We start from the raw sequence: 21,325 nt of genomic DNA on the forward strand, positions 1-21,325 counted from the left end.
CCTGCCCTGCATCAATTTGAATTAACACAGCACACGCCTGCGGATAATTTCAAGAAAATGCAGTGGGAACCTCTGTCTTCACAAGCCCTCTCTGAGCACGCCCTCTCGAATCACTGTGCTGGGGAAGCTGGCCTGCACCTGGGCACCTGCTGTCCAGTGTACTTCATCCCCATAATGGGAACATGGAGAGCGACCCCAGCCCCGAGCCTGCCCCGTTCCCTAGGGACTGTGCGATAAGTTAGAAGCAGCATTAACACTACCACCAGCGATTAAAACAAAAAAACCAAAAATAACAAAATAAGAAAATGCTGCAGCAATGACAGTGGCCTGGGCAGAGCGCGAGCGGTGCAGGTTACATACCTCCTGGAGTTGGGGCGGGGAAAAGGAGAGCCAAAACCATGGGAACATACAAATGAGGGAGAAAAGAAAATTAACACAAAGAAACCAAACCACTTCCTCAACCTCAGAGTGCAGGCATCGGCCGCGCTGAGTCTGCCCGGGGAGGGAGCTGACCCTGCCAAGTGGGCAACCGGCCTCCTGCAGGCCCAGACCTGAGGTGCCACTGAGGACCTGGTCCCAAGGATGCCACAAATCCATTTTTGTAAGGCTAATGGTCACTAGTCTGCCCAGAATCCAGAGCAAAGAGGGAAAGTGACCTCAGGGAGAATCAAACAGCTTTCTTTAGATGCTGTCTCTCTTAAAAGTATGTGCAAGAATGCACACGTGTGTACCCACGAATACACGTGCACGTATGTGTGTGCACAAGAATAGACATGTTTATGGCCACACACACACACACACACACACACGGACATGCACACAGCCTCAGGGGCTGCTGGTCCCGCCTGCTGCCCCACAGACTCCAGGGAGTGACCACGTGTGCCACGGTGACAACTCCTGAGCCCGGAGGGGGAGTGGGACGCAAGGCCCAAAAGGGAGCTTCAGGTCCAGGTAAATGGCTTTTTTGGGGGATGGGTCTCACTGTGCTGCCCAGGCCAGCCTCCAATTCTGGGGCTCATGTCTCCCAGGGGCTGGGACTAAAGGTGCAGATCACTGCACCCAGCTTTATTTTTTTTCTTTGTAAACGTATGGGTGCCTCATGAATTTGCATGTCATCCTGGTACAAGAACCGAGATGATCTTTGTTCTAACTTTAGTACCTAAGCTGCCAGGGCGAACACTCAGTGTTAGCATTTAAACGAATCTCACTGGGGGGAAGTAAATCCTAAGTTTCCAGTATGATACCCTTTTACCTCCTCTAACTCCACCCGGTTGGTGGTTTGGAGATAGGGAAGTAGAGCAGGCTGCCTGTGGGGTTAGCGACTTTAGAGACTCTATGGCCTCAGGACTTGTGAAACACTGGCCAATTCAAGAGAACCGCAAGGCGCACGCAGCCAGTGAGGTGGTGCTTGGGGACTTATGAACTAAGTCATCATGTCTGAACACAAGAACTTGGGCTCTCCCAAGGAATGTAAGTCCTGCTGCCATCTGGACTGGTCAGAAACAAAAGCCCCTGCTTTTGCCTTCCCCATGTGTGGGGTGGGAGCGCAGGTCCTAAGGCGCCCCACTGCTCCCGTGGGAGCCAACTCAGCAACACCAGCAGGAGGAAACAGCAACGTGTCTCCAGAGGCCCAAACAGGGACACGGTCATGTGGAGATCGTCTGTGTTGAACCACCAACAGGATGACCACGTGTAGGAAACCCTGCACTTCCTCCCACGTGTCTGCTTTCCCGCCGAAGGCCCTTCGAGCCCTCTGGGGCAGGGGAGAGGAGGACTGCCAGCGGTGCTGAGAGCAGAATGGGCAGTGTGGCTGCGGGAGGGCCACTGCGCGAGGATGAGGAGGAGCGCTGGGCTGAGGGGCCAGGCCCGGGGTTGCCATGCACACTGCCTGTGGGAGCAGATGCAGCAGGAAGTGACGATGTGCTGGGCGGGCGGGAGTGCCATCACAACTCTGGGATGCGCAGTAGAGAGATGGACATGGCAGGTCACCCTCCAGGGTTAAGGGGCGGGGGTGGGGTCCAGGTCCTTAGGCCATCAATTCTAGAGCACAGGGCCAGACAGGTGTGGGCAATGCCCTTGGGGCAGAGCCTGTCCTAGTGGCTCTGTGACCCTGGCTGTGCCAGCTGCCTCCTTTCTGGAGGGGGACTTTGCCAGAACAGAGCCAGGCGGACTCTCTGCAGGGTGCTGTGCCCACCCCCGCCTCCTGTGGCCTGTCCTCAGAGTTCCTGCCCGGACCCGTGGCCAGGGCTGGACTCACCAAGCTTCAGGAGCCAGCCTTCTCGGTCTGGGTTGAAGAAGGTGTGAGTGAGGTCGTTCCCGTCATCCTCTGGGATCTTAAAGGGCTCGTTTTTTATGCTCTCGTACAGATTCTGGGATAAAAGACGACACTGTATGTCTCTGATTCTAGAAGGATCTCTCCCCCCATTCATTCCACAGGCACTCACTGTGCGCCTGCAGAGAGCACGTGCCCCCCAGGGCCCTGGGACTGGGGGAGCAAGACGGGCACTGCTACTACCCACGGTGACAGGCAAGCAGCCCCCCGTGGAGGCTGGGGGAGAAAGGGAGGCTGCCTGCCTCTGCTGGAACCCGCAGCTTCAGCTGCAAGCCACCCCTCCTCACTCCTAGTGGCACCCCACCAACACGTCAGTGGGATTCACAGGAGCAAGGGAATGAACCGAGTGGGCACGCCACTCTGTGCCCTCTCTCCCTGTCCCGCCCAAGGGCACGGGAGCCACCCCGCTGGCTCACCCGGAGCAGCTCCTCGGGCAGGTCGCCCCCGTCATTGATGCCCCGATTCATGGCGATGAAGCGCTCCACGGTGGGCTTGTCCTTGACGTTGGGGTTGTGCAGGCTGGTGTTCAGCATGATGATGGCGAAGGACAGGACGTAGCAGGTGTCTGGCGGGAAAGCACAGCCCGATCAGAAACACCCCCCAGGAGGGGAGCCAGCGCCACCCGGGGAAGCCCAGCTCCCAGGGCCCGGGGAGCCATGAAGTGACCTCTGGGCACAGCCACCTGCAAGACGAGGACACAGGTCCATGCCGTCCTTGAGACTAAAAGATGCTGTGTTTTCAGACTGAAAGGAGAACACGTACATGGCAAGAAAACCCAGCCAGGTATAAAACAGAGAACACAAACATCTGCAGTCCCACTGGTTAGCAAAAACCTGTTGCTTTACCTCCTCTACTAAATGTGCCTGTGCGTGATACTGCAAGTGCATCTCAGGGACCCAAACTGCAACAAAGTCTGACTCAAACTGACCTGTGTGCACCCACCCCCACACAAACTCACGCGTTTACATAGTGCTTTTCTGCTAATCTGGTCATTTGCCATTATCAATAGAATTCTTCATAAAAATGTGATTTTTTTTTTTTTTTTTAATGGGAGGTTCCAATGTATTGCCTAGGCTGCCCTCAGACTCCTGGGCTCCAGCGCTGCTCCTGCCTCGGCCTCAGCCTCCTCAGAGGCTGGCACTACAGGCACATGTTCCCATGCCCAGTTTTTAAAAATCTGATTTTTCCCCCTTGAAGGGGGGTTCTTCACCGAGGGTTCTTCACCATTGAGCCACAACCTCACCCCTTTCTATTTCTACTTTGAGACAGGGTCTTGCTAAGTTGCTGAGGCTGGCCTTGAACTTGTGACCCTCCTGCGCCAGCCTCCCAGGCATTGGAATCACAGGAGTGGCCAACCATGCCTGGCTCACACTTGATTTTTAAGAGCTATATGTCATAGTTGAGAGGCACCACAATTTATATTCCCAGGGCCGTAACGCTGGACTTTGGAATCACTTCCAAGTATTTTCTATTATAAATACCACTAAAAAAGTGTCTGTCTGCATGAACCTGAGCCCTCTGTTCCAGAGCAGAGCCTGACACCAGGAGGAGGCCGCTCACCCGTGGACTGGAACACGCCCGAGTTGCACTGGCAGTACCGCTGGGCAAAGGCCTCCATCATGCGGTCGATTTTCTGGGCCTCTCCGGGGAGCCGGAAGCTCCATAGGAACTGCCTGCATGGCAGAGAGAAGGCGTCCAGGACAGGGCCGGGCCCCGGGAACAGCTCCACTGCCCACGACTTCCGACACCCCAGGAAAAGGAGGCTGGGCGAGGTGCTAGTCCTGTGCAGCCGCGGACCTCCCGCCCACACCACCGCCACTTCCACCCAAGGCCCAGTGGCCGGGAGAAAAGGAGACCCCGGCCTTCCTGTTCCAAAGAACCACTCTCCTCCTCAGAAGACCCCAGACTGAAACACAGATGAGCTCCTCCTAACGACTCCAGGACAGGCCAGCACACCCACAACTGACCCCTGAAAGTCGGAGAGAAGCTGCGACCCTAGGTTTTTCTTTTCGGAACCTGGGACCTCTTGCGTGCTGGGCAAGGGCCCCACCAGGAGGGGAGGTGGAGGCACCCCACCCAGGGCAGGTCTGACTCTGTGCTCTTTTCATCTATTAAAGTAACAGGACAAACGATGATGTGATTAGTTCTGCCTATGGCAATGAAAATATCAAAGGACAATTTCTGATGTCCCAGAATAAAAAAAATTAGTGAAAAAGTGAGGTTGACTTTTTCCTTTCTAAAATGGAATGGAGCACGCTATCTATCTGGGCAAGATATCGAAGGGTTTCTAAACCAAAGAACAGAAAAGATCTCAAAATCGACGGGAGGCTTCCTCGGCTTCCCAGACCTCAAGTTGGAGATGCAGGGGGTCCCACATCCCCTGCCCCTTGAGCACATCCCCCAGGGCCCAGGATGGGTGCGGAGCCGCCTGCCGCGAGCACACGCACCGCAAGGCCTGGACGAGGTTCAGGTCGGTGAACTCGTGCAGCTCCACGAAGGCGTGCAGGACCTGGAGGTTGAACTCGTCCCTGTTGGGAGCAGGTGAGAGATGGGCAGGAGCAGAGGTCAGTACCGACCCCGACCCCCCAGGCAGCGTTCCCGCACCAAGTCCTAGGGCCACCGGCTTTCCAGGAAGGCCATCCACACAGTCAGGGCGATGCCTGGGTCACTCTGCTTACTGGCTAAACAAGTGTCCCCATGCCTCCTCGACAGACCAGCTGCCACTCCCCAGCACCTGGCACTGACTCGCTCCCTTCTTCGCCCACATGGCCGCTGCTGCCTCCCACCCAGGGCTCCCGCGGCGCCCAGCATCACCTCTCCCCCAGGTAGTCGCCGATGGCCGTTTTGTTGAGCCCCTCCCCCTTGTACAGGAACTGGGCGATGTCCTCACAGGTGTCCTTCAGCAGGTCATTCTCTATCAAGAACTGGATCCCCTGGGGAGAGGCGTGGGAGTGTGAGGCCTCGGAGGAGGGTCGTGCGGGGAGGGTCAAGGTCAGGCTCAGGACACTCGTCAGGAGAGGCGGCTTGGAAGGACGCCTGTGGTCCACCTGAGCCAGACCCGCCTGGAGGCCGAGGCTCTGCTGCTTCCTTCACCTACCTTCTTAGGGTCCATGTTGAATTTCTTCCTGCCCATGGCTACCTGTTTGTTCCTCTGCATGTTTTTCCTGAAAGACAACCACATGGCCCTCAGCGCTCTGGCAGAGGAGGTCTGAGAGGCACGACAGTCCCCATATGCGGCCCCCTCATGCAGTGCTGCTGGGTGGCCCTGGGAGGGCAGCAGGCCTGCTGAGCGAGGGCAGGGGACGCCCTGACACAGCTCTGTGCTGTTTCTACCCCAGACCTGCCGTTCTCTTTTTTGATGACATTTAAAAAAAAAAAACTTCATCGAGACACAACTCATATGTCATGTGACACACGCACTTTAGAAGTCTGCTTGAGGTACTGTCGGCTTACTCAGTGGTGTGCCCATCACCATAGCCAGTGCTAGACTGTGTCACCAGCCCCAGGATGTCCCCAGGCCCACTCCAGACACCCTCCCTCCCACCTCCACCCCGAGTAACCGTGGGTCCACCTGCTGTCTCCAGTGTGCCCACTCTCGACTCTTGCGAACAGCACCTGGCACTATCTGACTCGGCACGGTCCTGCTTGGCGTGTCCAGGCTCACCCACGCCTGGTGTGCACCAGTGCTCTGTCCCTTCCACCCCACGCACAGACACAGTGTTTCTCCTCCAGACGGTGGGCACTGGGCATCAGCCGCAGGGGCCATTGCATCTGAAATGCTGTGAGCACCATGTGCACCTCTCTGTGTGCATGGACCTTCCTGTTTCTCTTGGTCAGAGTGGACACCAGTGGGTCATAGGGCGCATTTGTATTTAATTTCTCAGGAACTGCTCAGATGAGCAGCAGTTTTCTTTGACTGTATTAGAACAAAAAGTGCAGACCTGCAGACACTCCTCAGACAGCCCGCTGCACACACCTGCAGCCTGAGCCAGTGAGCCAGGTGAGCACCTGAGCACACAGGTGTGAGGAGGCTGCTCTCACACACCAGCCTCCTGGGACCCCTTGCGGCAGCCTCTGGGCCACTGAGTCACTCAGAAGTTCCAGGGTGGAGCCAAGGAATCTCAACTTTGAAGACTTCTAACAGAAACTTTGGTGTGCATGCAAATTTGGGAAGCTCTGCAGTCAATGAGATGGCCCTTTACAGTCTCAGAGAGCAAACTCGCTGCTCAGAGACACACTTATAAAAGCTTCTGCCTTCAGGAGCACGTTTTCCCTGGCTAAATCCAAGGAGGGAACAGAGGCTCCTGTCTGGCGTGGTTTTAAAAGGGAAACAGAAAACTCTCAAGATGCTAGGAGGCCAGGACCTGAGGTGACAGGGTCCCCAGAGGAACAGCTGCAGAGGGCATGTGCAGCTTCACTCCAGCTGGAACTGACTGCTGAGTCCCAGTGTCTAGAAATTCCTACTGCATCTCAATGGTCCTCTCGTCATTTTCCTAAATCCAGGAAGGTCACTTGGCCCTGTATTTCCACACAAGAAAAACCCTGTTTTGTGATTTCCTGTAACAGAGGCCCTACTGAGCCAGACACGCAACCATGGTGACCCTCAGGGTCCTGCGCCTGTTTGGTCCGTAGTTGAAGAGACCACGCCCCCCCCCAGGCCTGTGCGGTACTGGCCGCTGCCCATGGCTATCTGGACACTCACAGAGACTCGAGGCTCACCAGCTCTCCATGACGTCAGCTCATGCCCCCCGCCCAGCACCGAGACCGCAGCTCCCGCACAGGCCCTCTGCCGCCCCGTGTCTAAGAGGCCCTCCCCAATCTCCATACCAGTGTCCCCCCACAGTGGGATCCCAAACAAAACAGCTCCTGCTGCTTCTGCATCACCTGAGACACGGGTCGACCCCTGCACTTCAGAAGGTTAGGACCCTACGGCACACGGGCAGGTCGTTTCTCTCTGATGAAGAACATTTAGGTCATTTCTACACAGTGCCGGCATCAGGCTTTTGCTTAGAACCTCGACAGGAGCACCAGACCCTCTTTGTACAGATGAGCAGGACCTGCAGGACAGCTCCCCCTAGGACTTCCGACACCAGAAAACCATTTCAAGTTCCAGAGTGAAAAACGTGTCACCCCATCATGGCTCCCGGCTCGACTGCGGTGCAGCTGTGGAGAGCTGCAGTCCCCAGGACCTGGCAAGCTGACTGTCGCAGGCGCCCAGCCACTCGGGTCCTGGAGTCATTTCCTGGGTGCACCATGACCACCTGCAGGCACTCACCAAGCAGATGGTGCCCGTGTTCTGAACATGCCTGTGCAGATGCCAAAACACACTGAGGTCAGGGGATCCTGGACCAGCACGAGGGGAAGTTTGCTCCCTCCGCGCTCTTCCGTGCTTACCAATGCCTGCGAGAAACACTCCTCTCTTTTAGAATCGGGAAAAAGCCATGGTTTCCTCTGTAAACTCAGGCACACTCCACATGCCTGAGCACCCGGCTCAGGCGTCTGGACACGCCTGTGCAGCTGGAGGCCACCACTCCAGCCGGAGCCTGCTCCGCCGGCCCTCTACGTGCCCTGCGCTCTCTACTATCGCAGCTGAGCCTGGTCTGTCCTGGAACCTCGCGAGCCAGTGGTCTGCACGCGGGCTCCACCTCACAGCGGCACACAGCAGCTGGCTCCTCCGCATTCCTGAGCAGACTGGAATCAACGTCCCCGACACTTCTTTTAGTGGACATGTCTCCATTTCTCTTGAGTAACCGTCCAGGAGTTGAGCTGCTGGGCCTCAGCGAGGGTGTGCACCACTTCCTAGGAGGGCGTCCTCTTCTCTGGCTGGTGCTCGTCAGGCCAAGTGCAGCAGTCTCAGTCCCAGCCGCCAGGAGGGGGTGAAGGGGCTGCCACGGCAGCCTCCCCTGACGGCTCCTATCAAGGGCTGAGCTCCACGGCTGCTACACACACAGCTTCTCGTGTAGGGCATTCCCACCTGTGCTCACCTGTGCCTTGGGCATCTTTACTACTGAAGTGTGCGAGTTCTCTTCCGTCTGCTTGGATGGGCACGCTACAAATACCCGTCCACTGTGACTTTCCTATTCATACTTTCATAGTTATCTTTTGTAAGGGCAGAAGTTTCAAACTTTGATAAACTCTAATTTATCCATTTCTTTTCTTTTTTTTTTTTTTTTTTTTTGTATTTATTTTTTAGTTGTAGTTGGACGCAATACCTTTACTTTATTTATTTATTTTTACGTGGTGATGAAGATGGAACCCAGGGCCTCACACATGCTAGGTGAGAGCTCTACCACTCAGCCCCAGCCCCAGCCCCAGCCCCTATCCATTTCTTTTAAGCTATAATTTTTCAAATGGAAAGTAAGAAAGCTGTAATCCAAAACACCAAAATGACGATCCAGAGCCTGGAAGTGACGAGCTGGCTGCCCTTCCCGGGGCCCCGCCCACACCAGGCTAAAACAGGGAGCAAAGGGCGGAGGAAGGCCGACAGGCAGACTCGGGCTCCGAACAGCACAGACGTGCAGGGACCTGGAGACAGCCCACGGGCCACATTAGGAATCAGAAGGCAGCCCGGGAGCCCACTCAGGACCACACCACCAGCATCATGTCGCTCAGAGCAAGACGGAGCGCCAGCCCTGGTCAGACACCCTGACCAACTTCTGTGCTCTCTCCCCTCGACTGGAGGGAGCTGCAGACAGGCTCAAAGCCTTGCTCAGGGCCCTCGAAACTCTTGGTGGCATTTGTTAAGCTTCCTTTGTACAAAGAAAGAGCGAGACTCCAAATACAAGTAGCGGACAAGAGGGGAAGCCACGTCAACAATGGGAAAGCCTCGGCACGGCTCAAGCTTGTGCAAAGCTCCCGCAGGGAAGACTGGCCGGCAGAGGTGCGGGCCTACGTGGGCCCGTGCGGGGCAAGGACTCTCTCCTCCCAGAGGGCGGGTGGGTGCGTGAGAAGCCGAGCAACGTGGCGCCCAGAGCAGGGCAGACTCACCTCTCCTCTGTGGATCCCAGGTTTTCAATCTCATTAGCAACTTCTGCTATCTCCTCCTTCAGCCTCTGTGAAGAGATGGCCAGAGTTACCAGGAGGGATGCCGCAGACCAGGGATCCTTCCCAAGCCTCGCACCTGCTGCCTTGGCCCGAGACAACACAGAACAGCAGGATGCAGCAGTCCCCACGAGCAGGGCCGGAAGCCGGCTACCCCAGGCCTGCCACGCCCCCCAGGCACGTACAGCAGGGAGATGCAGCTCCTGCCTCAGAGCTCAGGTGTCCCGGGGGAGCACCCACCACCGGGAGGAGGCCACCTGATGCACATTCTTAGGACAGATCTACAGCTCACCAAGCAGGGTGACAGAGGTCCTGGGCGCACTCTCATTCCCAAGGCCTGGTGGCACTGACCCACCCCATGGCTGGCAAAGGGGACATTCAACCAGTTCTACCTTGACCAAATCCACCCTCTTCCCTCCACCGTCCCCTTCAGTGGCTCTCAGGACGGAGGGCTGGGAGCCCTTCCACCTCCCCGCCTTCACCAGTGAACCAGGAATTACAGAATCAGGCCCAGTGAGGAAGCCCCCAACCAGCGGAGCAGGACGGCGACTGCTCTCACACTGTGGCCGGGCTCCAGGCCTGTCCTCTTCCCACCCCTCACGATGTCCAGGAAACTCAGAAGGGAACACTTGCTGCCCCCGGGCGAGGTCATCTAGCTCTCAGGTTCTAAGGCCTTCCTTCCTACAAAACTGGGACAGTTCTGAAAAGGAGCCAGGAAACACACTAAGACGACTGTCCCCGAGTAAGGGTCTCTAGGGACCTGATCACACTAAATGCTCCATAAGCATCAGCTCCCTCAGCCCTTCTGAGGCCTGGGAGTCCACGACAAGAAGCTCAAGTTCAAGGGACCAAAAGTGACCTGGCATGTGGCCAGGCTGGGCCCTGCACCCAGAGCCAGCAAGCCTGAGGCCACTCCGGGCAGCCACGAGGTGACAGCACAGAGGAACCGCCCGGGGCCACTCCCGCTCCGAGGGTCAGCAGTGAGCAGACCTTTGCACACCTAAGCTTGCTGAGAGCCTGCAGAGGGGTCACCAGTCCTCCGCTCTGTCTAGGGCTCCAGGTGACACTCTGCGAACGACACACTTGTGCACAAATGGAGCGTGTCTCCGTGTGCCCACAGGCAGCCCCCTGGCAGCCCCCCCTACCTGAATGTCGGCCAGCAGCTCCTGCTTCCTCCGCCGAATGTTCTCCAGTTCTTGACGCTCCTCTGCGGTCAGGTCGCTGGGAACTGCAAAGAGGAGGGAAATGTTACTGAGCAAGTTTCCACCTCCCCAGAAACACAGAAGGACCCTGCAACAGAGCAAAAGAAAGACCAGAGGCCATTTTCAGAAACAACTGACTGCACGAAGCCACTGGGGCTCCAGCTCTCGGCAGGTGTGCCAACAAAGGGCGGCCAAGTCACCCAGGAGAGCTGGGAGAGGACAGCAGGCAGGGGCCGGAGGGAGGAGCTGAGGGTGGCATCAGGCTGGCTGCCTGGCCACCCCCTACAACCAGAGGCTACAGGCCACCCCATTCCTCAGTCCCTTGTGCCCAGGGCTGGCACTGCACCACCTGGTAGAGATAGCTGTGGCAGAGAGGTGGCGTGGGCCCTGGGTGGGGAGCAGAGGCAAGCTGAGAAGCCATGTGGAGGCTTCATGCTGGCGGGGGCGGGTGAGGAGACCATGACTGCAGAGACAGAGACACCACACTGGGCAGAGCTCTGCTCCAGGACCGAGGGGTGGCCATCTCGTCTGCTCCGTGCCCTCCAGGGTGGCTTGAATGTCCACATGCGCCCCGGCCTCAGAGCAAGGTCTCTCAATTCCAGATCAGAGTTCTCACCAGGAACACCCTGCCAGCCACCGAGGATCAAATCTCCTCCTCTGTGCAAAGAGTTGGACAGACGACCTCCAGGCGACCCTTCGGTGTGCCGTGGGAGCCAGGCTCTGTGGGGAGGCCAAGCACCTGAACTAGGCAGGTGGGTACAAAAACCACTCCCACCACCACAGGCCACATCAGGTCACTGTGGCCCACACTTGGTCATGACAAAGTGGACAGGGCTGTTTGGGGACCAAGTGAAACAGAACAGGTGGCCCTGACATACCCCATAGTCCACGGGGCCTGGCCTGAGCCGCCTGCGCACACTTGGCCCCGCCTTGCTGAGCACTGTACTCCTTCTGCGTTGTGAGCTGCAGCAACCAACCTTGTTCTCACCGTCGGGGGTGGGGGGCATGAAGCAGGCGCTGTGCCCACTGAAGGACCTTGAATCTTGTGGTTTGCACGCGTCCCACTCCAGAGGCTGGGAGGGGCTCCGTGAGGCCTCCAGCTCCCAACCCCGACCCAGGCTGCCTCCAGAAGAGGGGCTGCCCCACGGCTGCCGCACAGAAGGCTGGCGAGGGGGGGCTGCCCGCAGTGGAGGCCAGCCTTGGGGGAGCAGCTCCGCTGCCGCCTTTGGCTCAGCACTGTGAGCTGGGCTCCGGGAAAGCTCTCCCGTCCACAAGGACTAGAAGGTCCTTAGAGAAACAGGTTTCCCGATGTTCTAGAAGATAAACGCTTGTTCTAACATGGTCTGTTTGTTGAGCTCTTGAAGCAACAGCTCACTTTTCTAAACAGCAATTCCAGGGGTACTGAAAACTGAGACTTGATTTTGAAGCCATAGCACTGGCTTAATCAGATCATCGTGAGTCTTCATTCGAGCAGAGGCAAGGTCTTCCTAACAAGGCAGGTGGAAACAGCACGCAAAACGAAAATTCCTACTGAGGTCCAACTGTGCACCTTAGAGGCAGCTGCTGGCCCTGGACTGGCCCCTCTGGCCGCCTTCTCCTCAGACTCCAGGCACTCTGGGTGAGCACGCCACACAGAGCTTTCTAGAAAGCCACAGTCAGCACCTGCATGACACGTCAGACTGAGCTTCCTGTCCCCTACCTGCCCATGATCTGCTTCGAAACAGTAAGGGAACAAAAAGAGGACTCTGCCAATGACCACTGTCCCAGCGGAGAAGGCCGGCAGCAGAAGGGAGGCCGACGCATTTCCAGAGCCCAGAGAGCAAAGGAAGGGTGCCCATGCCTTCCTCCAGGGCGCAGGACGCATGGGCGCAGGCACCCTGCAGGCCATGGCCTGCCACACCCAAGGACTGGAGCACCCTTTATCCCGAAGCAGAACTGCACGGCCCTGCAGAGCAAGCCCCCAGCAGGAGCTGTACCCCAAAGCCCTCGGACTCTGGCCCTAGTATGGGGGCTCCTGCCCACCCCAGACTGCGCGTCCCAGGGGCCACCTAGGGCGCAGGCGAGGAGCAGGTTGGGAACAGACACCCACCCAGCTGCAAGGGGACGGCTGGGAGCAACAGGACCTTCAGAAGAACACTGTGGGAAACACACTCTAACCAACACACCCTCGCCCTCAGGTTACCCCCAAATCAACAGTCAATTAAGGAGTGAAAGGTGAAGTTGAGATGTTCTTGTAGAACAAAGAGCAAAAAGAAGAGAACTGAAGAATACAAGAAACAAATCTACTCATCCGCAAGTAAAAAATGTCAGCTGCCACAGAGGCACAAACGCTCATGACAAACCAGCAGTTCAAGGAGTGAAGAGGGCCAGCGGCCAGAGGCTTGAAGCTGGAGGAGAAAGTGGCCACCCACAGAGGCTGACGGGCAGGAGGACAGGGAGGGGCCTTTGGGTTCCCGTGGAAACCACCTGATCCAGCACCCCCTTGAGGAGAGGGCAAACCAGGGTCTCTTCAGACCCCTCAGAGCAGTGAGCCTGTCCTGCACCCTTTCCCAGGAGGTGACTCTGGGGGGACGAGGGACAGGGACAGGGATCGGGCTGACTCAGGGACGCTGAGGCCTCCTCGAGCAGCCCACCGCGCAGCGCAGCGGAGGGGAGCAGGCCCCATGGTCTCCTCCCAAGAAGACAGGGAGGGCTTGGGAAGAGGGGAACAGAAGCCCAGAGAAGATGGAGGGCAGCAGGGCACTGCCCCAGACACGCACCCCGTGTGGACACCACCCCGTGGTGGCTCCGTGTGAAGGACGGGTGGGAACATGGAAGGGGGAGGAGAGGGGGGAGGGGGGGAGGAGGGCGGAGGCTGCCCTCTTACAGCAGATCCAGGCTGGGGCTGGGCGTTCATTTAGGGGAGTTTGAAAGGTGACAGAGGAACCAGAGTCTAGACAAACCATCAAAAATGGAAGCCAGAAGATGTGCGTGTCCCCCGCCCCTCACAGGAGGAAGCGGGGAGGCAGTCTGTGACTTCAACACATTAATGAAGACCCCAGAAGATCTGAAACCAGGAAAGGTCATTAAGAGGACTGCCCTGGGGAGGTCCAGGAAGGAGAAAGGTGGCCTTTGGCTCCTCAGTGCAAACACGCGTGCGTCCCGCAGTCAGAGACCCTGCTCTCTGGTTACTGGAAAAGACAGCGCCAGACAGAAGAGGCTGGGGCCAACTAGAAGCTGGACAGAGAAGCCTCCCGCCCTGGCCACAGGGCCTAGAAGCCACTCCTCCCTCCACCCTCACTTGGTGACCTTGGCTCACAGTGCTCCTCCCCCTTTGGTCCAAGAGATCAGCTGAGGACTTTTAAGAAGGCCGCTGGATCTCCTTTCTCTGATGGAAGTCGCTCTGAGACAGGGACCTCTCACACTTGGGCAGGAGTTGCCTGGGCACGAACTTCTCCGGGCAGCACCACACCGAGCTTCCCAGGTCATGCTGCTGCACAGGGCAGTGGACACTGCTGCTGGTGGCGCTGGAGGTGGGGCTGCACCTGATGCGGACGGAGGCTGGCCGGCAGCAGTGACCTTGTCGGCTCTGGCCAGGAGGCTTGGCGGGGACTTGGCCACTAGGGTTAAACTGCACACGAGTGCGCGTGGCTGGGACGGGCCAGATGGCAGGGACACACACAGCTCTGCCTCCCCCAAGGGCCACTGCTGCGGCAGCTTCTATGCCAGGGAGGCGGCTGGGAGCCACCAGCACAGTGGGGCAGACCTGGGAGGGAGCTGTGCCCACGCCCACCTGCGCCTGCCTCAGGGGCCAGGGATACCTGCAGAGGCTCACCTGCAGGTAGGTGGCAGGGTCAGGCTGGGCAGCAGGCCCCCCACCTGCCTCTCCAGGGCTCAGTGCAGGAGGGGATTAAAGTGAGGAACCACCAGGGGCCATTGTGCCTTGTGAATAGCAGAGCACACAAGGGAGGCTTTCACCTATTTATTTATTTAAATATGGCTCTGCAGATCCTAGCAGCAGGCAGAGCCCCAGAGCCCAAATGGGTTCCAGCCAGCATACAAAGGAGGGCTGTCTTAAAGGGACAGCGCCCTCCCTCCCAGCCAGGGGCGGGTAACCCAGCGCAAGGCAGTCGTGGCTCTGAAGCCCTGCAATCCCTGCTCCGCGGCCATGGCAGCAGACCAGTGAGGCACTCTGAAGTCCCATGTAGACACAGCTCTGGTGACAACAGGCTCTGCTCAGCAGAAACACGGCAGCTGCTGTTCAAGCGGAGGGCCCTGGCACCCGTCGGGCCTGAGGCCTCCCACCCCCAGGTCCCACAGCTGGGCTTTAAAACGTACCAGCGGCCTGGCTTTTCCACTGTGATTACCAGCCATGGCTCCTAGCCTCTGCCTCTCTGCGCTAAGGAGGCCCTGTCCAGCCTGCACAACCAAGAGGCGAGGCCAGTGAGGCTACAGGTGCCCCAGCCAGAGTGGCTGCCCGGGGAGGGGCCTGGCGTTCCCTGAACACAGCACTCGGGGGCACACACCCAGGGAACCCGGGGAGCCCTGCCCAGCAGCCCTGCCTGAGCTCCAGTCCCCAGAACTGGCCCCACTGAGGGCAAGGGCTCTGGGAGACTGCCCCCCACCAGGCACCACCCCAGGGCCCAGGACTCCAAAGGCAGGGGCTCCAGTTACAGCACTGGGCACTGACCCACCGTCCTCCTGAAGGACCCTGCCAGTGAGGCCTCAAGGAGAGGGTGCAGGCACACGCACCCCAGGGCCTAAGCCACGCTGTCTCCCAGGGAAATCCAGTGACGCGTCTTCTGAAAAAGGCTGACAAACCCAGGCTCTGGCCAGGTCTCAACACTGGGCAACTCCTCACCTCTCTGGGCCTGAGTTCCACGCCCTGGAAGATGGAGCTGCTGCTCTCCACCATGGGCACTGCTGTGCGGGGCCGGGGCCGGGGAAGGGGCTCGTGGGAGACAACAGTGGGCACACGAGTTGCCTGGCCAGAACCACGTCTCTCCTGGGGCATACTGAGACCAAGCGCCTTGCTCCTCTGCTTCTCAGCTGCACAGCACACCTGTCCCTTCCTATAGAGCGACAGCCCCAGGAAACACCTACAGACAGACAATTTCAGGATGACAGCCATGGCTCAGGCGCCTCACCCAACCTGTGAGACTGGCCTGGCTCGGACATGGGGTCACCTGGGGGTCCCAGGTCCCCAACCCAGCCCACATTCACCACTGGTGCCTCCAGGCACACAGCAGGGTCGGCCACTTCCAGGAGGTGTGGGGGGCACCTACATCCCCCGGAGCATGAGCTCTGGGAGGTCAGAAACTGCGAGCGAGGCACAGGTCATGTGCAGCTCTGAGCAGAAGGTGTCCACTGGTGGCGAGCTGGTGGGCTTGGGAGAGTGCCCTCGCTGAGAAATTGGTCTTGCCATTCACAAAACTCTGGCCGTGGTTGTGGGCACGGTCTCTGAGACAGCAAGAGGCAGAGCGTCTCACAGGTACAGGCCACAAAGACGAGCATCCAAGCTGCGGCAACTGGGGCTTCCCACCTTACACCCACAGGCCCTCAGGACAGATGGTCAGGTCAGAGATTAGGGAAGTGGACGTGGACAGGGGCATGGTGAAGTCTGGGACCCCGAGACCCGAGTCACGCTGCACTCTTACACTGCCTTCCTCTGCGGAGCCTTGGGACCCTCCCAACTCCACCATCAGACCCTCCACCTCAGGAGGGAGGTTCCACACCTACTAGATGGCAGACACACTCGGGGAGGACAAATACTGCCCATGTCACTGACTGAGGTTCCTGGGCAGGCACATTCTAGAGCCTCGTGGGATGGCCAGAGCTCCAGCGTAGCTCAGCAAGGCAGCCCTGGAGGCAGTCGCCCGCAGGAATGGCTAAGAATGGTGCGTCCTCTAGAAACACATGAGGGTGTGACAGCAACAGTCTTCAGCTCCCAACTCTCCTCACTCTGGCCCCTTTTCCAGGAAACTATCATCTGACTGTGAAGGGCATTTGAAAGTGAGATGCTCACCCCCAACACAGCCTGGGACCCTGTGAAGCATGTTCCCAGGAAGAGTTAAACTAGCAAGCACGGTGCTGCTCAGCACAGGCTGCAGAGAGGCGCCTGCCAGCCGCCTGCCAGTGCCACTTCAGGCCATCCTGATTCAGTGCCCAGCCAGCCCACCCAGGCCCCCGCCTGGAAGCCAGCTGTCAAGGCTTTCCTGCCACACTCTGCATTTTTGGGGAAGACGGCAGGTTTTTTTGCAGCCTTGGAGATGTCGTCTCTGAGGACCACCTGGTCAGCCAGGCCTCAGGGCTCAGGGGGGCCCACGTCAAGGGCAGGAGTCCCTGTGACACAAGGGCTCCAGCCTCTGTGGACTTCTCTGTGACCTTGGGAACCATGACCCTGTCCAGCACAGCTTCCTCACCATCCCAGCCCTTCTTAATTAGAGGAAATGTGTGAAGGAGCCCCACCAACTGACTAAGGGAAGGAAGGTGTCTTATCGGGTCCCGCAGGAAGGAGACCCACACTCCATCTGAACAGCTCTAGAACTCGAGACTGGGCCTGCGTGTTGGCTTAACCAGCTAACCAAAGGGAAATGAAGTCAAATTCCAAGGTAGTAACAGAAACAAGTCATAAAATTTTATTCTAAAAATGTGGTTAATAAAAACAAAGTTAACATCTGCTTTCAATACAGCTAAGAGCTAAACACAATCATGCCAGGACTTCGTTCTTTCCTAAAACCTTGGTGGGACAACATAGGACACATCTGGAATGCACCGTGGCCCCTCTGAGAAGGAGGGACTGGACGCAGAGTTGGACAGGCTTGGGGGGGCCCTTCCTGCCCCAGCCCTGGAGCCCTGCTCCACCAGGTGGAGGGCCGGGCACTGAAGCTCTGTGCCTGCCAGCTGGGTCACTGTCACACTACACAGTTGGGCCACCACACCACTTCTGTGTCCAAGAGGTGTGGGGGTTTTAAGAGGTCAGTTCTCTTGGGCTGGCGCTGTGGCTCAGTGGTGGAGCACTAGTGCATGTGAGGCCCTGGGTTCGATCCTCAGCACCACAAAAGAATAAATAAAAATAAAGGCATGTGGTCCACCTACAACTAAAAAAAAAACAAAAAACTTTAAATATCTTAAAAAAATAAGAAGTCAGTTCTCTTACTTCACCCCATCCCTAAAGTCCACTTTATGTTGGCCCTTAATACAACCCTGAATTTTTCTGTACACTTAAACATTCTCCCTGACTCCCCATGGAAAGGACCCGTGATCAAAGCAGATGCCCAACTCCGACTCCTTCCCATGCGTACCGCTGGAAGGGCTGCCCACGCCCAGGGAAGGCTCCAAGGCCCTGAGCAAGTCAGCCTGAGCCCCAGCAGCTGTGGGTGGGCGGGCCTAGGGGGAGACTCGCCTTGAATTTGTCCCCCTGCTTTCTGCCATTCTGTTCCTGACCTCACCAAAGCTGGATCCCAGGAATTCGTTATTGGCCTGTTCCCAAGTCTCAGGTCAAGAAGAAACTACACTGAATGTGTGGACACCTACCCAAAGGTGCCAGAGACAAGCCCTGGGAGAGCGCAGAGGATGGAAACCCAAGGGCGGGCATGCAGAGAATCAGCCGCACCCGTCGGCTCCTGCTGCCGGCAGCTGGGTGGGAGAGGCCGGCAGCAGAGCATAATGGGGGAGCTGCAGACCCGGCTCCTGGCACCATCCTCCCGGCCTCTTACCCTCAGCGAGTCCCCTCTCCTGCAGCCCCAGTATCCTGGCAAGCCGTGGGCAGCGACATCAAAGCCTTGGCCGGTGGCAGCTCTCGGCGTCAGAGGCCATGGTGGCTCTGTGCAGGGATCCCACAGGCCCCGGCTCCCCGGCGCTCCCCCAGCCCTGGGTGCAGGAGCGCTGAAGCAAGGACAGCGTGTGCGTGCCAGCAGAGAGGGCAGGGAGAGGCTCCCAGGCAGACAGAAGCCCACCGCCCAGGGGCAGGTGGAGCAAGCTAGGCCTGGCGAGGAGGCTGCGGAGGCCGGGAAGGCTGCAGCCTCTGCTGACACTCGGCGCGCGGCGCGCACCCGGCGGCTCCGGCAGGCTCATTTCCATGAATGCAACCGCGTGGCCCCGCCCCCGCCCCTTCCCGGCCTCCTGCGGGAGGGGAGGCGTCGCCAGCGCCAGCGCCAGCTCCGCTCCGCGGCTGCGCTCGCTTCCCGCAGAGGCGAAACCCGAGGGCTGCGCCCCGCACGGAGGAAGCTGACCCTCTCTCAGCACACCCTCCCCCGCAGGAGGCTGGATCTGCGGAGTTCCGCCCCCTGGGGACAGCCCCAGCCTTTCACCAGGCCGGCAGGCACCCAGCCGACCCAGAAGCTCCCTGGAGGGGCTCTAGAGGCGGGTCCATCCACTCGGGAGGCCGCCTCACTAAGAAGGCTTGCCCCACCCTGACTGCGCGCTGGGGTCCGGGGCTAGGGCGCCCTGGTGAGAGCCCACCGGATGGCAATATGATATGGCTATTGACAAGAAACGTGTCTCCAGCAGCAGCTTGCAGACTCCAGGGGCGTAAGAGTCTCCAAGGGCATTCTCAGACAAGCAGACTTGGGGCCATCCTCCCCAGGCCTCCAATCCCCAGGCCCAGGCCCCGTGCTGAGTGGGCTGGAGATGCCACAGACCTCGAGGAAGGGCCAGGCTCTGAGTTCGGGGGAGAAGTCAGTGCCTTTTACAAGGACCATCAAACAACAAGAGAAAACACGAAGGAAACCACTGAGCTGGCCCAGGGATCCTCAATAGTGCCCTAGGCACTGCGTGCACTTGGGTGGAGCGATCTGTGATAGGAGCTCCGGCCCCTCCACCTCCCCCCCTTCACACCCCCCACTACCAAGAACATCTCCAGACATTGCCAGATGTGCCCTACTAAGAACCACCAGGGGATCCTGAGCCCCAACGCCCCTCCCCCCTCCATGGTCTTCTCTCTGGGGATCAGCCAGCTGGGGAATGTGGACAGATGTCCTCTTCACCATGGCAGTGTCCCCTACACCTGACCCAGATACTCTGGCCTGAATTCCAGCCAGTGTCAGTGCTGGGGTGTGCTCAGGGCCAGCCCTTGCCCAGCGTGCAGCAAGCCCTGGGTCTGATCCAGCAGTGCGTGCCCACCAACCCCAGGCAGTGTCAGGAGGCAGCCACAGCAGGTGTCAGAGTGGGGGAACTCGGCTAGTAAGAGCCACCGGCTCCACGAGAAACAAGCTCTGGAGCCACGTATGACAGGTCCGCCTCAAGCTGCCAGAGGACACAGGCTTCCACAGACTGCAGGCTGGGCGTCCCTCCCGGGCACCCACTGCCCCCTGTCTCCCTCCCTCCTGCCTCTGGAAGCGCCAGCCTCGGGTATGCAGAGGTCTAGCTCTCTTGGGAGAGGCTTGGCCAGGGCTGCCTCCACAGGGAATACCCAGGTGCTCCCGGCTCAGCCATGAAGGGTGGGCCATCCCTTGGGGGCCTCTCAGTCCACAAGGTCTTCTCTGAATCTGTCTGTATCATCACCATCTGGTCCTATACCCCCTGACCCCAGGCTCTCGCATAGGTGAGATAAAGCTCCTACTTCTCAGAGGTGTCTCACTTCGCAGTCCCAAGGGTCATGTCAGCTTTCTTTGACTTAATATCCCTGGTTTTTATACAAATACTTACACTAGGGACTGAAGACCCCAGCAGGTGAATCCTGCCCTGTCGCTTCCCTCGCGAGACTTGGTGCGACGTGCAGGCTTGACACAGCTCTGCCTTCCCAGGGCCAACGTCCACCGAGCAGAGCGTGGACCCACCCCTGGGCTTGCAGTGCACCACCTGGGCAAAGGCCTGCGCCTGAGTCCAGACCAGAGGCAGCTGGCGGCAAGGCCTGCCCAGCAAGTGGACAGGTTGGAGGGCGGCTGCGAGCACAAGGCCTGCTGCAGGCCTGCGCTGAAGACAGGCCAGAACAAAGGCTGCAGGCACGCCCACAGTCCCAGGAGCAGAGCGAGTGGGCAGTCCACTCACAGAGAGGAGGTGCAGTCTTAAGAAGGACATTCTCAGACTTAGGATTCAGTGATCTTGTTAGAAAAAGTTGACTGCACATAAACCTGTTAGTCACTAAGGAGGACACATGGTGGACAGGACAGGCCTCCAGCCTCCAGGAGCTCCCTGAGAAGGGTAAGGGGCCCTGTAAAACGAAGACCCATCAGTGTGCCACAAGGTGCACTGGGACAGGGCAGAGAGGAGCATGGCCCCCAACAGTCCAAGGCAGCTGCACACGAAGCTGGCCTCGCGTCCAGCCTCAGAGTGCAGGAGGAAGGGCAGCAGAGGTGAGGGCCCTGGTAAGAGGCTGGAAGGCAAGCTGGAGCCGGGCTGGCACCCGGAACCTGATTCAGGGCTGCTGCACCTTGCTGCTGAGCTGGGGCTGACATGAGACAGCGGGACTCCTGGAGGGCTCGCAGCATGCAGGGCTGGAGAGGGGCTGGACCCAACAGGAGGCTCCGAGTGGTGCAGAGGTGCTTCCTGCCCGACTCAGGCTCACAGCATCGCCACCATCCCCACCTGACACAGCTCCCACCCTTTCCCTGGTCTGCCTGGGGCTCAAGCTCAGCTGGAACAGATGTGGCGCTCTGCCGGGGTGCCAGGCAAAGGTGCAACCTCTTGATTTCTTCAGGGATTCCTGAGGACGAAGGCGTGGAGCAAGGCCCATTCTCCACCTTAGGTCTATCCACAAGGTCAGTTCACAGGCCCTCTCTGGGCAAGAGGTACCTAACCGACAGGGCCCAGGCTCCACAAGCACAAAGCC

At 58.6% G+C, this 21,325-nt stretch overlaps 1 protein-coding gene and 1 long non-coding RNA gene across 5 annotated transcripts in view; both read right to left on the bottom strand.

Moving 5' to 3' along the window:
- The window catches only part of Cyth1 (cytohesin 1), a 69,979-nt gene that overhangs the window by 14,436 nt on the left and 34,218 nt on the right, over nt 1-21,325 (bottom strand). For 2 of the 4 annotated variants that reach the window (XM_071603748.1, XM_027955470.2), the window contains exons 2-9: nt 10,519-10,601; nt 9,320-9,384; nt 5,430-5,496; nt 5,147-5,265; nt 4,780-4,860; nt 3,893-4,005; nt 2,749-2,897; nt 2,258-2,369 (exon numbers count right to left, since the gene is read on the bottom strand). In XM_071603748.1, coding sequence (XP_071459849.1) covers nt 2,258-2,369; nt 2,749-2,897; nt 3,893-4,005; nt 4,780-4,860; nt 5,147-5,265; nt 5,430-5,496; nt 9,320-9,384; nt 10,519-10,601 — 789 coding nt within the window. Of the gene's footprint in view, nt 1-395; nt 1,889-2,257; nt 2,370-2,748; nt 2,898-3,892; nt 4,006-4,779; nt 4,861-5,146; nt 5,266-5,429; nt 5,497-7,216; nt 7,308-9,319; nt 9,385-10,518; nt 10,602-21,325 lie in introns of those variants that run through there. The other 2 variants (XM_027955468.3, XM_071603749.1) reach the window with 2 other exon arrangements.
- On the bottom strand, nt 7,216-9,305 carry LOC139702475 (uncharacterized). Its single transcript, XR_011705115.1, has 2 exons — nt 7,727-9,305; nt 7,216-7,638 (listed from the first exon to the last, which is right to left on the bottom strand). It is a non-coding gene; the product is annotated as an uncharacterized lncRNA (long non-coding RNA).

Source organism: Marmota flaviventris, chromosome 17, assembly GCF_047511675.1.
Source record: "Marmota flaviventris isolate mMarFla1 chromosome 17, mMarFla1.hap1, whole genome shotgun sequence".
In the NCBI taxonomy this organism is placed as follows: Eukaryota; Metazoa; Chordata; class Mammalia; order Rodentia; family Sciuridae; genus Marmota; species Marmota flaviventris.